The sequence below is a fragment of the Xiphophorus maculatus genome, chromosome 7, assembly GCF_002775205.1.
Source record: "Xiphophorus maculatus strain JP 163 A chromosome 7, X_maculatus-5.0-male, whole genome shotgun sequence".
NCBI lineage: Eukaryota > Metazoa > Chordata > Actinopteri > Cyprinodontiformes > Poeciliidae > Xiphophorus > Xiphophorus maculatus.
In genome coordinates, this window is record NC_036449.1 from 10,208,141 (window position 1) to 10,222,988 (window position 14,848).

Sequence of the window (14,848 nt, forward strand, 5' to 3'; positions counted from 1 at the left end):
ATGTGTGCGTTTAAAGGGCATCCTCACCGACGCCGGAGCTGAGGTCTCCATTCTCTCCGTCAGCCCCGTGGTGGTTGGCGTTGCCGTGGTAGCCGCTCATCGCCTCCAGCTTGATCTTCTTGACCTTCATGGCCTCGGCGATGGCTGCGTTGGCAGCTGCCGCCGCGGCCGCTGTCAGGCCTGGAGAGAGGAGGCAGACGAGACAGAGAGCTTTACAGACCTGCCGCACCGTCTGCGAGAGGCACCCGCGAGAGCCTTCCACGGCGAATCCAAACGACAAACGCGTGAAACTGACTCAAACCGTAATGAGGAGGAGCGCTAAATAATTTCATGTACGGCGCTGAACGAGCTCCTGCGAAATGCCCGCGTTGGTGTTTCATCTTCTGACAGGGGAGATCTTCCTAGCAGGTTATCATGCTGATGAGATGGATCCCTGTGTGTGTGTTTGGCGGCATATGATTTTTATGAATGTTTCCAGGACTCCAGCAGTCCTCGCCGCTGTACTGATGTATTTGTTCCCTGATAGGAACCGATGCAGTCGAGATAATAGCGCACGATGCAAGCGTCCCGTGCGCGCGGCTTGTAATACACAACGTGTTTGTGTATAAAATACTGTTTGACACGAGAGGGAAGAGAAAGCTAGAGAGGCTCAAGCAACACAGGCAATGATTCTTGTTGATGACAACTTAAGTCTCGTTCAAGTGATCTAATCAACATATTTATAGCTGATGTTTAAATAAACTCAAGCTAAGAACAGTGTAGCAGGCACTTGGGATTTTTCTTTTTTTTTTCATGATAGTTTAGTTTTAAGTGAGCAATTTTTTATAAAGCCTTTAAAAAGACATTTAGAATGGGATCTGGTCAAAAAGAGGAAAGATGCCTTGCAGAATTTAGTGTAAGTGTAAAAATAAAACACAGACAACACAAGTAAATGATGGCACTTTCATTCAAAAATGCACATTTAAAAGGACAGACAAAGATGGTTTGGGGGGGAAAAAAGATAAACCTTGGGATGAGGCATTGGAGAAGTTTCCAGTTCCTCACAGTTTCAAGAACCCCAAAAGTTTCCATCCCATGCTGCACCTTAAGGTTTTTGGTTCCTTTAATGAGATACAAGAATAAAACCCTTACATATTTCTCTGGTTGTATGAAGTGTAAAAGTGAAACAGTGCTGCTGTGCATTGACTGTCAGACTGAAAGAAGGTCCCTAACACTTTTTTTGCTGACAAAAAGGACAAATTTAGCTGTTTTAAAAATAGTTCTGGTCACAAAAAAACCCAAATAGCAATGCTGTGTAAGTATATCCTCCCCTCTATCACTGTTTTTTCAGGTGACACTTTGTTAGAGTACAATGATTAGCAGGATGTCTGTTAGGCAGCCAAATGTAGGCTAGCTAGCTAAGAGCAAAAAATATTTTACCAAAAATTATACCTTTTTTTGGCTAACTTTTAGAAGCTAGAGAAAATTATGGAGAACCAGAAGCACAGTGTTATTATTATTATTTTCGATGTGTTTTACTGTCTAAGCAGCAGTTTAAACCAGTTTTTAAACTTGAACCGAAAGTGATTAAGATCATTACATTTCCGTATTTAGTATTTGTGGTAATTTGGCAATATTTCAGTCTCTTCTCACTACTTCCCACCCTTCAACGTTTGCCGTGAAAATCAGCATTCTGGGTAAACAGTTTCTCAAGAGTTTTAAGAGTTTTTCTTTTTTTTTTTTCTGTGAAAACTCGACGAAAAATCATCCCGTTCCACCGTAGCTTGAAGAGCCCTTTAAACCAATTACCTCACATTGGTTTGTATGCATATCACTTGAACAATTTCTGACAAAATGCCAAATAGCTCAGAGAATTTTGCATGCATCTGCTCACGCCAACGGCTGCTGTTCCTCCTGAGTAGACTAAATGAATATTGACATCACACTTTAAATAATCATTCACATTTCCACCGCGATCCCCCAAATACGCTGCAGAATAGCAAATTGTGACACGGTTGTCCAACATCAATCAAAATGAACCGGCTATGATTGATATAGTGAGAGCGGGATTATAGACGCACGTATGCCTGGCACACTGCAGAGATCATAAAGCACTGGTTTGTCATTGTGGTAGTTCCGGGGTTCTGGTGTATCGAACGTGACTCAAATCTTTATTCATGAGGCTGGTTTCAAACAGCAGGGACTGATATAGTGTTAAAACTCCTCCAGGCCCAGTGAGTCTCAGGAGAGTCCTGCAACTCTTCTTGCCAACACCGGCGAGGAAATCAAAGATGCAGAGCAAGAAAAGAAAAAAGAAAAAAAAAAGAAAAGAGAAAACAAGATATGTACCTATTACTGTTATAACTCATGCACACAATGCCGTATATCACCTGCCCTCCTTTTACACGGGCTGTTTGTAGTTGATATGCGGGCTTGCCTTACATTTTTGACGCAGAACAAAGCCGCGTCGGCGTTTATCATCGCTAAGCTGTCACGTCTCAGTGATGGGACTCGACGCAGCTATTAGCAATGCATTCGAGAGGAGACACGAGTACAGGGAGATGTGGGAATCGTACACGTGGCTCTAATAGATGCAAACACACAGTGGGGAAAAAAACAACAACAAAAAAAAAACACGCGAGCCGGAGCCTGGACGGCCTCTTTTCTCATCCGTAGCCCAGATGGTGAGAGTCACTCTGAGCCGCTGACATGGAGGTGCATATAATTTAAAGCCTTGTTTGCATCTTAAAATACATCAGTACCATATTGACGTACAGTATACATCATGTCAGGCTGGGCCCTCTCGTTTGCAATGGACCCTGGCTTGCTGTTCCATATGCATAAGCAAAGCAAGACGAAGGGGTTGGTGGTGAGGGTGGAGGGGGTTGGACGCCATCGCCTCATAAGAAGGTGATACTTCTTCACATAATGAATGTGGCCTCTGCCCAGCCTGAAGGTCAGCCTTCATTTGTGTATAATGGGCAAGAGTCAACTGTTTTCCAAATGAGACGTATGCAGAACAGACTGCCGAGTAAATATTGAAATCACCTCTGGGCTGTTTGTGTGATAAATTCCCCCCACAAATCAGGTGCCGCTCACGGGGAGTGCCGCAGTGGAGCTCACTGACGCTCTCTAACTTGTGAGGAGAAGAGCCACACTTTATATCGACACAGTCAGCCTGTCCTCCGAGGTGGACCAGATTAACTAACTGCAGCAGCCATCGTGAAATGAAGAAAAGGGAAATAGGTGCATTTAGGAGAACCAAGGGTGTGGCGATACATCCAGTTCACAAAACAATAAGATACTAACAATATTGGGCTCACAAGAACGAGATGAAATTCTGGCAATGTCTTTGGGAACTAACAATTCCTCTTATTAAATTGGTTTCTACACACAGCTATGCCAGAAAATTAGACATATCCCTTGCAGATTTAGATGTGAATTCGTTGTTATTCAACCAAACGGACACATTAAACTTAGCTCTTCTCTTTAGCCATTCTGACCACTCTAAGTGAATGATGCTATACTGCCACATTCCCCCAACGGTGCTCAGAAACACAGAAACACTCGATCATTCAAGGAATTGTTTGCTTGCATGACAGCAATCAAACTCTTTTGATAATTGCTGACCAGGTTTTTGCAGGTTTTCACTTGTGTTTCGAAGATTTATTTTTAGTGATGACATGATGTGATAATCAGATTAAAATCAGGACTCTGGTTGGGGGACTCTTAAACATTAACGCTGCTTTCCATCTGAAGAAATGGTGGTCAAATGAATAGGTTACATTGAACCTAAATTTTCCAGGGTGATGGATAATTTTAAGCTTAACTATACATTGTAAGGGCGTGCCGTGGTGGCGTAGTGGTTAGCGTGACCCGTATTTGGAGGCCTTGAGTCCTCGACGCGGCCGTCGCGGGTTCGACTCCCGGACCCGACGATATTTGCCGCATGTCTTCCCCCCTCTCCTTCCCAGTTTCCTGTCAGCCTACTGTCGTATAAGGGACAGTAGAGCCCACAAAAAAAAGACCCCCTGGAGGGATAAACCCCCCCCCCAAAAAACTATACATTGTAAAAGCAATAAACCATTATTGTAAAGAATCTCAGATAACTGTAGCCCAGTCCAGTTTTTAAGCTCGTGTTATGAAAAAAAGGTCCTGAAAATAGTGAATACAAATCATTAAAAATACTCCCTTTTTCTGTTTTCACAAATACAATATGGGTTCTGTTATGTTATTCAATGCAGAACAGACATATCAAAAAATCGTGGAATATTCCTGCAGTTGAATCCTAATAAAACTTACAGAAGCAATTGCCAACTTAAGTGACTGGGTATTACTGCTAGAATGCTTTCTGGGTGTGTAGTGAGATGAGCCGCTACACAATATTTGGTTGGAAGGAGCTAGCTGTTTTTTTTTTTGTTTGTTTTTTTTTTTAAATCTACAATCAGTTTTAATATTTCAGTTCAATTCAAAATAAAAATGTTTGTCTGACTCTGAGGTGGCCCGAATGTCAAAAAGCATCTTTGTGCCTTCGCAAAAACTGTTAAGGTCTACTAGGAAGCAAAGAGTGTTTTCAAGAATCTCTGTTCAGTTTACAGTTTGGTCTGAGCATTTTAGATTTTGAACTAGAAGAAATCATAAAGAGTTTGGACTGATTTTAAAAGAAACTGTTAAATGCCTTGTTAGATTAGTGTTGATAAGTTAGCATAATGTTGTTAGCAGCTAGCAGCTAGCCAGTCAAGTTTAAGTCAAGTTTTTTTTTTGTTGCTGTCTTTGTCAGCAACATAATACAGTAACCAAATAACTACATTCTCACGATGCTAACAATTCATTTGTGTCTTTTCTATCTTTTTTTTCTGTCAATAGCTTAGACTTATTTCACCAAAGTCAAAAGCTGACAACAACCAAATAGCGATTCATAACGCAGACTTCACTTTGATGAGAAATATTGTACTGTGAGATGCTGTAGGACACCTAAAGGGAGGGTGTTGATCAAACGTGTAAATCAAAAGCCAATAAATTGATTCGTGCTATTGTGAAATGAACTGGGTGACCACTTTTCCCTTTTTCCACTCGTCATTCAGCCACGACCCTCGCCCTGCCTTTGACTGAGTGACACAATCAGTGAATGGAAATCTTGGTTTTGAGGATTGTTTCATTTCATCAGAACGATTGTCATATCCACATAATGTGGAGGTGGGGGACGCCGATGCCCACCAACAGGTCTATTAGCCACCAGAAGCCTGAACGTCAACAAGGCCAGTCCTGCCCGGTGCTAATCTGCATTCATTACTATGCAAACAAAACAATCCGGCATCATATATTCTTTCAAAGTCACCTTTAGATTCAGACACTTTTCTGATACCAGAGCACAGAGGAGGGAGAATCCTCCGGAGCGCAAAACAAACAGCACATCATGTAGAGAGAGCCACACCAAAAAAAAAAAAAAGGTTTCAAACAAACAGAGAATAGCATGGCACTGTCACACGGGGAGCACAAAACAGCAAATAAGGGAGACAAGGTCTGATGGTAGCCCTTGGAGCAGCTGTCATATTAAATAATAATGAAGGATCTATTAATATGCAAAGGAAGCAGCAGCCGACTGGCTTAACGCTGTCATGCCTCTGCATATTGTCAGGATCTTCATCATTAATTAACATGCTAGCTGCCCCATACCTGTGCCAATGTCAGAACATTCTTACAACAAACACCCCAATGCCTGTGCCCTCCGCAACTAACTCGGATAATTAAATTAAAATCAGATTAACTTCATGTCGGTTCCCCCACAAAAAAAAAAGAAAAGAAAGAAAAACAACTTTCTCTAACACTTGATAAAATAATAACAACCAAAGCTTATCTGTTGCGTCTCCACTGTTAAAGTAAAAACAATGGAAACGGGATTTATTTATCGGGGCATAAAAAGAAATTGAGACACTCTGTGTCAACGAGCACGGCCGCCTAATTTTATGCATGGACTGGCGAAGGCGATGACAAACCGGGGACGGGAACGACGCCGCTCTTAGGTACACTAAACCACTTGAACTGTGCGATCCGCATCATGACGAATTTAGTATCAATTACAGGATGGGCTAACCTTACGACAGGCGGCGGGACTGAAAGAGGAGGGGCAGAGACACAAAGAAGTGACAGCAAATTACCTGCTGCACGATGGAAACTATTTTAAACCTGATCGGAGCGCCGGCGGATTATGATCCGCTCAGCAGCTCGAAGTGACATGCTAATTGTACACTGGGAACATATAAATATTAGAATATGGCTCATCTTACAACAGTAGCTCTATGTACTCGGTAAAAAGCAATAGGAAACATTTAATAGTGTTGTTTTTTTAAATCAGTAAAGTACATGTATATATACATAGTTTCATATTTTCAAACACATTGTAGTACCAGATATAGATAACCTGAGTAAATACAAAAGATAGATAAATGCAGTTTTCCCACAATGCTTTCCCCTTAAAAAAAAAAAGGCAATCCAAATCTACCTGGCCATATGTAAAAAAAGTAATAGCACCCTAAAACACCTTTTTTCAGCAACAATTGCCATTAAGTGTTTGTGATAACTGGCAGTGAGTCTTACACATCAGAGGGGAGAAATTTGTCATTGGAGACTTATTTCAGTCGAGCCACTCTGGAAGGCAGAATAGGACGATTGATCTACTTAAGGTCACGCTACAACATCTAATTGGGATTTATGTCTGGACTTCAACTAGGCCACTGCAAGCTTTCATTTTGCTTTGGCTTTTTTTTATTCTCTCTGTAAGTCGCTGGAGTCCTCTAGCCTCAGAAATGACTTTGCAACCCATTTTCCAAACTGACAGATGTCCGTTAGATATTTTAGCCCACTTCATGTTGTGAGACAGGTTCTCTTACGGTTTTTTTTTGTTTTTTTATTATACATGACAAAATCAGGTCTGATTAGTTAAACCCCAAAAACGTGACCAACAACAAAAATGTTGTTGATTACAGTTAATTCCTGGTTTAGTAGGGATGGGAGTTTAGTTTCTCACATACGGTCAGATTGGTTTAGGTAGATTTTTTTTCATAAATGAATCATTGTTTAAAAACCACATTTGTGTTAACTCTGATGTTTGTCTTGTGTCTAAATTACTTTCTTATAAGTGCATCAAAAAGGCAACAACAGGGGAAATCTGCAAGGGGGCAAATACTCTTTTTTTTTTTTCAGGACATTGTAGGTGACATTCATTTCTCTAATGGTAAATGCAGTGCTCTTGCCTTATTCAAAAGGCTGAAGCCATATCTGGGACATAAATGAATTACACTGAAGTTGCTGCTTAAGTAGAGGCCAGAGTGTGAGTGGAACCCCATCCACCCTCCCTCTTCACTCAAAAGGAGATGTCATCTCAGTGTGGTGTCAGTCCACAGCAAATAATCCGATTTGGGGGGCGAGCGGGGGGGCAATCTGCCTGTAATGCATCAGCAACTGGAAAGGCTCCAGCGTACCCGCCTCGCCGCCCCCAAACCCCGCGGGCCACGAGCGCGAGCGTTCGAGGGCTCGCGGCGTGTGCGAGTCGTGCAAACATGTGAAAGTGCTTCCTTAAGTGGAAATTCAAAGAAAATGGAGCTGGTGTCAAGGACGGAGATACATATGTTAAAAATATGTTGCACATCGCCTCTCGTAGATCCTGTTGACTGCAGAGACGACATATTTCCGCCGCTCACATGTTGATGCTAATCCGGTGTGATTTGAATAAGTGTCCGACGCTTGGCCACGTTTCAGAGAATGTTATCTTCAAACAGTCTGCATGCAGTAATCGCAGCAAATTAAGCACTATTACTTGAATGGCTTTTATGAATCAAGTCATAAAGTAAAACCTTTTGCTTTATTTGAGCTGCGTTCAGGCGCGTGTCGATGACGATTAGCTCGAAAAGCACACCGACTGTATGTACTGGTTTTTGATCTGGCTTTCTTTCTATGTGGCATTGAAGAAATTACATTTACCTGTGAGCCAGACTGAATAATGCACATTATCTTTCTGTTGTTATAGAAAGATAATGAGCATTGGTGATCTTGAACAATCACCGATGCTTCGACCTACATTTCATTTCTATTTGTGGATGCAACCGCCGAAAAGAAAAAAAATAAATGTGACACAGGACTAGAATGTGACTGCACCAGCAGCCACATTTATTGGCACTATTGCCCACAGTATTCCCTTTTTCTACTCTTGATGATACAGCCAATGAGTGACAAGGAAAATGAAACATGCTTCCGTGTTTCATTTTGGATTCCTGCTTTGCCAATGCCAGCCAATAGGGTATCAAGCTGCTTTGCGCCTAGGTATTAGTTATACAAGGTGTGATAGGAAAACGTTACATTCCACTGAAACGTAAATGCAAACTGCAAATACTGAAGCAACAGTTGGGATTCCACAGTATTTTTTATTAAGGGATTTTCCCCATGCTGGATAAATATACTCATATTAAAGGTTGTTTTGTTCTCAAAGATTCTAAGTGAGATTATGTTCCTCCAACGATAGACAGATCTATTCTAAAGCTGTTCATATACCTTCGGGTTTCAATAAGTATAAACGGAGCTGTGTTTACGATACTCTCTCATAATCGTGAGTGAAAACATTTAGACGCAACATGATAACTTAGAATATGCTACCTGCTAGTCACTTTCTGTGACGCTTTTTGTCTAAATGTATAGCTTCTTTTTTTTAAAAGACAAAAATTATCTTAAAAACCTGGAACTTCTTGGGAGCTTTATCTTTGATAGCATCATCAAAAACAATACTTTTTTTATTATTATTATTAAAAATTATTAAAAAAGTGCTGGGAAAATTCTGTCACACCCCAGCAGGGAAGCTTAAAGGAAGTTATGAGAAGAACCTCAGTTACTTTATCTGTGCCCCCTGAATACCCCGACTAAATGTCAAGATCACAGAGTCTCTCTGGACCTAAAGGGGAAGATATCAAAAGGCTCCTTTTGTTGCTTCATGTTCTACTAAATAACCCGTCTTTCTCATCACTGTCCATCTGTCTGTCTGTCTCGTGTTTTTTGCTTCGGCCTTTAAGTTCGCCTTTCATTGTGCGACCACCTCACCCCACTCTCTAAGTTCAAAGCTGCAGCCATGGCTGTGAGACTCTGCTGTATTTGAACACATGGATTAGCTGCAGCTTATTATTTGCCCTACAGACGCTTTCGCCACACCGGCGTAGACTAACGGAAAAGTATCTCCCGGCAAAGCTGTTATTGTGAATGCAAATCTGTTAGTGAAAGGTTATCTGAAATAAATAAAATCTCTGCTCCGGTGGTTTGATCTGCCACAGTTTTCTACTTGGCTAAACACGGCATGTGCACCAACACGGCATAGCAAAAGTTGCCTTGGACAGCACAGTATCATTAAAGACATATCAGGAAGGACAGGAAAATATGCAAATCAAAGCACTTAGAGCCACCAACATCAAAGCGCCCACAAACGAAGCCAGCCACAAATAGAACAAAAGCATTAGTTGCAATAAGACTTGGCCTCAGGGCAAAGCTAGGGCACAAACGCTTGTTGTTGATTCTTGTGGCGATAAGGCTTGCTTTAGCATCACCACTGCCTATGTACATATACCAGTGGAGTGGATTTAATCGCACTAATTAGAATGCACTCAAGGCAAAATGCAACATCTACTGGAATAATCTGAGAGAAAAGATCTCCAGTCCAATTTATTCTCCTGCTCTTGGTTTCCGGAGGGGAGGGTTGAGCGGAGGATCTGTTTTTGGTAAAACGAGTGAGCGGCTGGTGTCTGGTGGTTGGGTGCATGTGTCACTTTGGACTGGTTGCCATTTCGAGGACAAGCTGCAGGGAGGCCACTCATAGGGAGGCACTATGTTTGTGGGGGCGCATGTGTGTGTGTGTGTGTAATAAAAAAAAGAAAGAGAAAGAGAAGTCACCCAGACAGAGTGAATAAGAGCCTTAGCAACAGCAACATACAGCTGGATATGATGCTGGTTACCAGTGTGAGGGTTTCAATTAGCTCTGGTTTCAAATCCACTAAAATTATCCATAATATTGTTCCTACAATTTAAAGTCATTTAAGCGAAATGAGCTTAGGTGTTCTAGCTTTAGCAATGTAGCACAGAATAGCTGGAGCCTCCCCGCTGACACCGTTTGTCAGCTGGCTGAAAGGAGCTTCCAATGCTTTTTCCTCTAGTTTGAACAAAGTTGGAATTATGGAGGTGGCAACCAGGACACTACAGGACGACCATCGAAGCAGAAAACCTGACTAATTAAATTTCCTCATACTGTGTTGATCTATGTGGAGCAGATTTTTTTTCTTTATGTGGCAAGCACATTTGCTTGGAAACTACTACCAAATTTAGCATGTCTTTATACTCAGTCTGTGAATAAAAACCAAAATATAAAAAAATAAAATAAAATGCTACATATGGACAATAAGCATCAAGACATTAAAAGGTTTTAAAACGTTTCTAAACTACAGAGAAAGTGACCAGAGTCTCTCTTTTTGGTTATGCTGCATAGATTGAGGCCCACATGGTGCTGTGCACTGCCACTCAGCTGGCTGAAAGAAGGCAACTACGCCTTTCATTTGCTCATGAGAGACGTTAGAACTATTTCTGGTAACAGAAATCAATCATATCTTGTTATATTTTTGAGCTTATATATATTTTTTTCTTGTAAACAGAAGGATACTGTGATACCGTGCTATTTTTAACCCAAGATGCCGCGAGAATATCATGATATTTTAACACTACCTGACTACAAACTAGCAAACGAAGCAGATATCCTGACTAATTACCCAGCTAATATCAACTCAGTGTATGCTCTGTTTGGTAGTGATAGAGCTTAAGGTGTAATTTTCTGCACAATAAGCACTTGATATCTACAAAATGTTGTGATGTTTTTTTTTTCCCCAAATTTTGTAAAAGATATATGAATCGAATTAAGAAATGGCATCAAATATGATGTTGAAAGGCTGCATGGTGGTCCAGTTGTTAGCACCGACACCTCGCAGTAAGAAGATCCTTGGTTTGAATCCCAGCTGGAAGTCTTTCTGCATGGAGTTTGAATATAAGGTTCATAACGTTAGGTTATGATCACTAAAATGGTACTTAGGAGTGCGTATGTGTGTTGAGTATGAGTTTAACACCACATAGTCAATATTTTGGGTTATTTTTTGCAGCAAAAACAGGAATGAGTAGAATAACTGCCGGTTTTTGAATACAAATAAAAGCAATTGCATGGTGTTTAGTGCTCAGTTTTTATTCAAGTGGCATAGGTTTTGATTTTGAAACAGCGGTGTTTTAACTCTGAGTCATACTACCGGCCCGCATATGGGAGCAGCAGAGATCCAGACCGTACCTGTGGGAGGGATCATGCCAGGGGACATGAGTCCAGGCACCGAGTGGGGCATGATGTGGGGGTTCTCTGGCGACGTCACGCTCTGGGTCCTCTTCGGAGGCCGTCCGGGTCTGGAGCTGCAGACAGAGGAGAGAAAAGTTCAACTTGTGAGACGAGGAAGAGGAGGCAGGGGCGGGGGGGCGCTGTGGGCAGCAGAAAAGGTGGGGTGGTGGTGGTGGTGGTGGTGGTGGTGGTGGTGGGGGGGCTAGTGTTAACATTTGCAGCTTACCAGAATGCAATTCCATTCCAAAGAGCTAACATGTACTGTAAATAAATTTCTTTTCAAGGACAGTTGCTTTCTGCAGCTCAACATAATAGACTTCCATAACTAATTAGATTACACGCTGAATTCATTTCCTTTATTGAAGATCAACCACTTTTTGATGCATAATTCATAACCTGCACCTCGTTACCTGTTCCCCCGTATTAATATCCCCACACTATTTGAATTGCCTCGTTTGCATATGCTAAAATCCAGCCGCTCGGCCCTCGGCCTGGAAATTACATGTTAACTTGTTATAATTATTGCAGTCAGGCCACTATTGATTTATGAGACTTTTAAAAACCAAATATGTGTAGTTCTGGTAATGAATGATATTTTAAGGTTCTTCAGGAAATTAAAAGGCAATGGCTGCCTTAGGAAATGTTCTGCTTGCTTGATTTAATGCGTGCCTTAGCTGGAAGGTGGTGTGACAGAGTGATTCAGACCTGTTGGACGGTTCTGATGGGGGAGTTTTATTACACCAAACGAGGGGCACAGATCCAGCCGTGATAAATGACTGTGCCACCTCGCTGTGGAGAAGAAAAAGGCCTTCGAAGCAGATACACCCTTGACTTTCTTCACATCTTACTCATTCACTTATTAATACAGCTTCGAGTTTCAATCAATACCTACTTTGCAGGCTTATAGTTGCAAAGAAAAGCCTACAGGGTAAAGGGAAAAAAAAAAACACACACACACACACAATGGGGCCATGTGAGGGACAGAGATCCTGTAGAGGCATATTCTTTATGAAGCACTGGCTGTGCATCTCAGCTGAAGATGAATTATGGTGACTTGACACAGGTGACATATTGGCTTCATACATTATTTCGCATAGTAGTCCATTTCAAGCTTTTGCGAGATACAAAGTTCCATCTTAAATGACTTGAGTCTATCTTTAAAACACAATATGATCTCTGTAGCATGATGTAAATAGCCAAAGTGGTCAAACAAGAAGAAGAGGTTTTTTTTTATTTTTATTTAGCGAAGCAAACACATGAATTTCAACTTTTACATTCCAGAAATATACATTTTGTCTTCTACAGTTGCAAAAAAGATTTTACCTGGCTAGGATTTTTTTTTTTAAGTGAAATGACGCATCGAATGCAGGGGTCTTCAAAGTGCGACCAAGGTGCCTTTTTCTTTTTGTGGCTCTCAACTGTAGTCCCAAAATGATAAAAATTGATTAGTGCAAAATTATTGCAAAATTTTTTAATCTTCCTTTAATGGAAAATGTCAGCCACAACACATGAACAGGTATTTGTCTCGCATTAGCCAGGCTTTTTGTCTTTCATTTCACAATTAACAGAACCACGTAAGTCCAGTAACCTGGGTGAACCCATAATTCATCTTCAGCTAATGCAACTATTTACAAATCTGCTTTTACTTAATTTACTACACTTGCTTAAAAGTAGCAACCGTCAACATCGAAACAGTGACCAAAATCCTGTCCTTAATGATGAAAATAGACAATTTCTAATTCATTCATTCATTTTTTTTTTTTTTTTATCTAAGCCCATAAGAATTTGAAACGGCCCATGTTTTAGTTGGGCCAACATGCAAAATTAATTCTTTATTTATTTTCATTTTTAAGTGTAGAGTTTCTGTTGAGTTAATCTGCCGTGTCCTTTACCCACCACAAGGATGGGCTGAGTCCTCAGCAGCCCCTCGTCCCATGCTAATGCAACTATTTACATGTTTTGTGGCTTATCTGTCCAGTGACCACTGCTGGAAAATTTAACACATCTGCTCTGATAATAACTGACCCAGCAGATGTGTCCGTCTGTCAGAATTGCTCCTCCACCCTCCCCTCTTTTTATTTATAGACCTTCCAAAAGTTGAACTCAAATCACAACCCTCCCTCCCAATCAAAAAAAAAAAAAAAGAAATAAAAAATACAAGCTGGGTTTTCCAATCCAACAAAAATGAGCTCCTCTTATCTAACTGTAAAGTGTTATTCCAGACTTTATCAGCCAGTACAATATATGAGGCTGTTTGTGTTACAGCACATTTCCCTACATTTCCCAAAGGCGGTATCTGAAGACCGACGCAGTGGCTTTAGTAGCAGTCTTAGTGGTTGAATTTATTCAGCCATGTCTTGTGAGGTTTATTTACCTCACCAGTGCTAATAGAGTGCACTCACGCTGTCTGTCTGAATATGCTGACTCTTTCATATACACACTGGCTCTGGAGGTTTTAGGGCTAAAAGCAGACTTTCACCCAACTGTGTCCCCCTTTGGAGGGGAAACATAAGAGACAGAAAGAAGTATCAAGAGGGGGAGCGAATGACAGTAAAGGGAGGAGGGCAGCTGGGAAGACAGAAGGGAGGAGAAGGGGAGAAAGAGAAATGAGCACTCGTTCACCCTGCGAAGGTCTGGAAACGGTATTCCTATTCCTATAGAAGCACCTCTTTGATCTTAGGAGAGGGCAAAATCGCAGACAGTTTTGCTGTCATCACTTTCACTTGTACTCTGGCTGAATTATTTATAAAAGAACTCAATAGAGGGTATAGGAGGGGCAAAACTCTTTTTCACTAACAATACTAAAGGCAAAAAAAAATGCTCTCAAATGGACAAAAAGAAACGTCACATCAACCTTAGATCATGTCAAAGCTCCATCACAAAGCCCCAGTTAAGTACACCTAATGTTTAGATAGTCTGCCAGAGAATTTGTCCGTGTGTTTAAAGGGGGATAGCATTTCAACCACTCTCTCCAAACAAATAACACTGGCCGGCCATGAAAGCAATACAGAAACTGAAACGCTTTGAACTGAGGAACCTCCAAGCAACAGGAAGGGCTCTCAGGAATAATATCACTGTCTCCTTTCCTTACGGCTGAGTGGGCGTCTGTATTTGCAGAAATAGCAAACAATTTGTTGAAGAAGGGAGACAGAATAATACCCACTGATTTGTTTCATATTTCAATCTTCCAGTCTCGCAGTTCTGTACAATGTTCCTTAACATTTTTTCACAACAAAAGGCAAGACAGTTGAATAAATCTTTTTTATATACGTTTTCCTCTTTTAGCTGTGCCAAACTTTTGATGTGAGACTGGTGCTAGTTTGCTTCGCTTTAGATTATAAATCCGATAAACACAATAAAAATAAAAATCCCATATGGGGTTCTTCAAGGCTCCATGCTGAGGTCACTTTTATTCTATATTTACATGCTCAATCAAGCTTAGGGTAATATCTGAGCTTGATATTAGTTCAG

General features: G+C 41.1%; 1 protein-coding gene across 5 annotated transcripts in view; it reads right to left on the minus strand.

Moving 5' to 3' along the window:
- LOC102219296 (dachshund homolog 1-like) overlaps positions 1-14,848 on the minus strand; it is a 136,777-nt gene that overhangs the window by 52,901 nt on the left and 69,028 nt on the right. For all 5 annotated transcript variants that reach the window (XM_023337320.1, XM_023337321.1, XM_023337318.1 and 2 more), the window contains exons 2-3: positions 11,336-11,451; positions 28-180 (exon numbers count right to left, since the gene is read on the minus strand). In XM_023337320.1, coding sequence (XP_023193088.1) covers positions 28-180; positions 11,336-11,451 — 269 coding nt within the window. The remainder of the gene's footprint in view (positions 1-27; positions 181-11,335; positions 11,452-14,848) is intronic.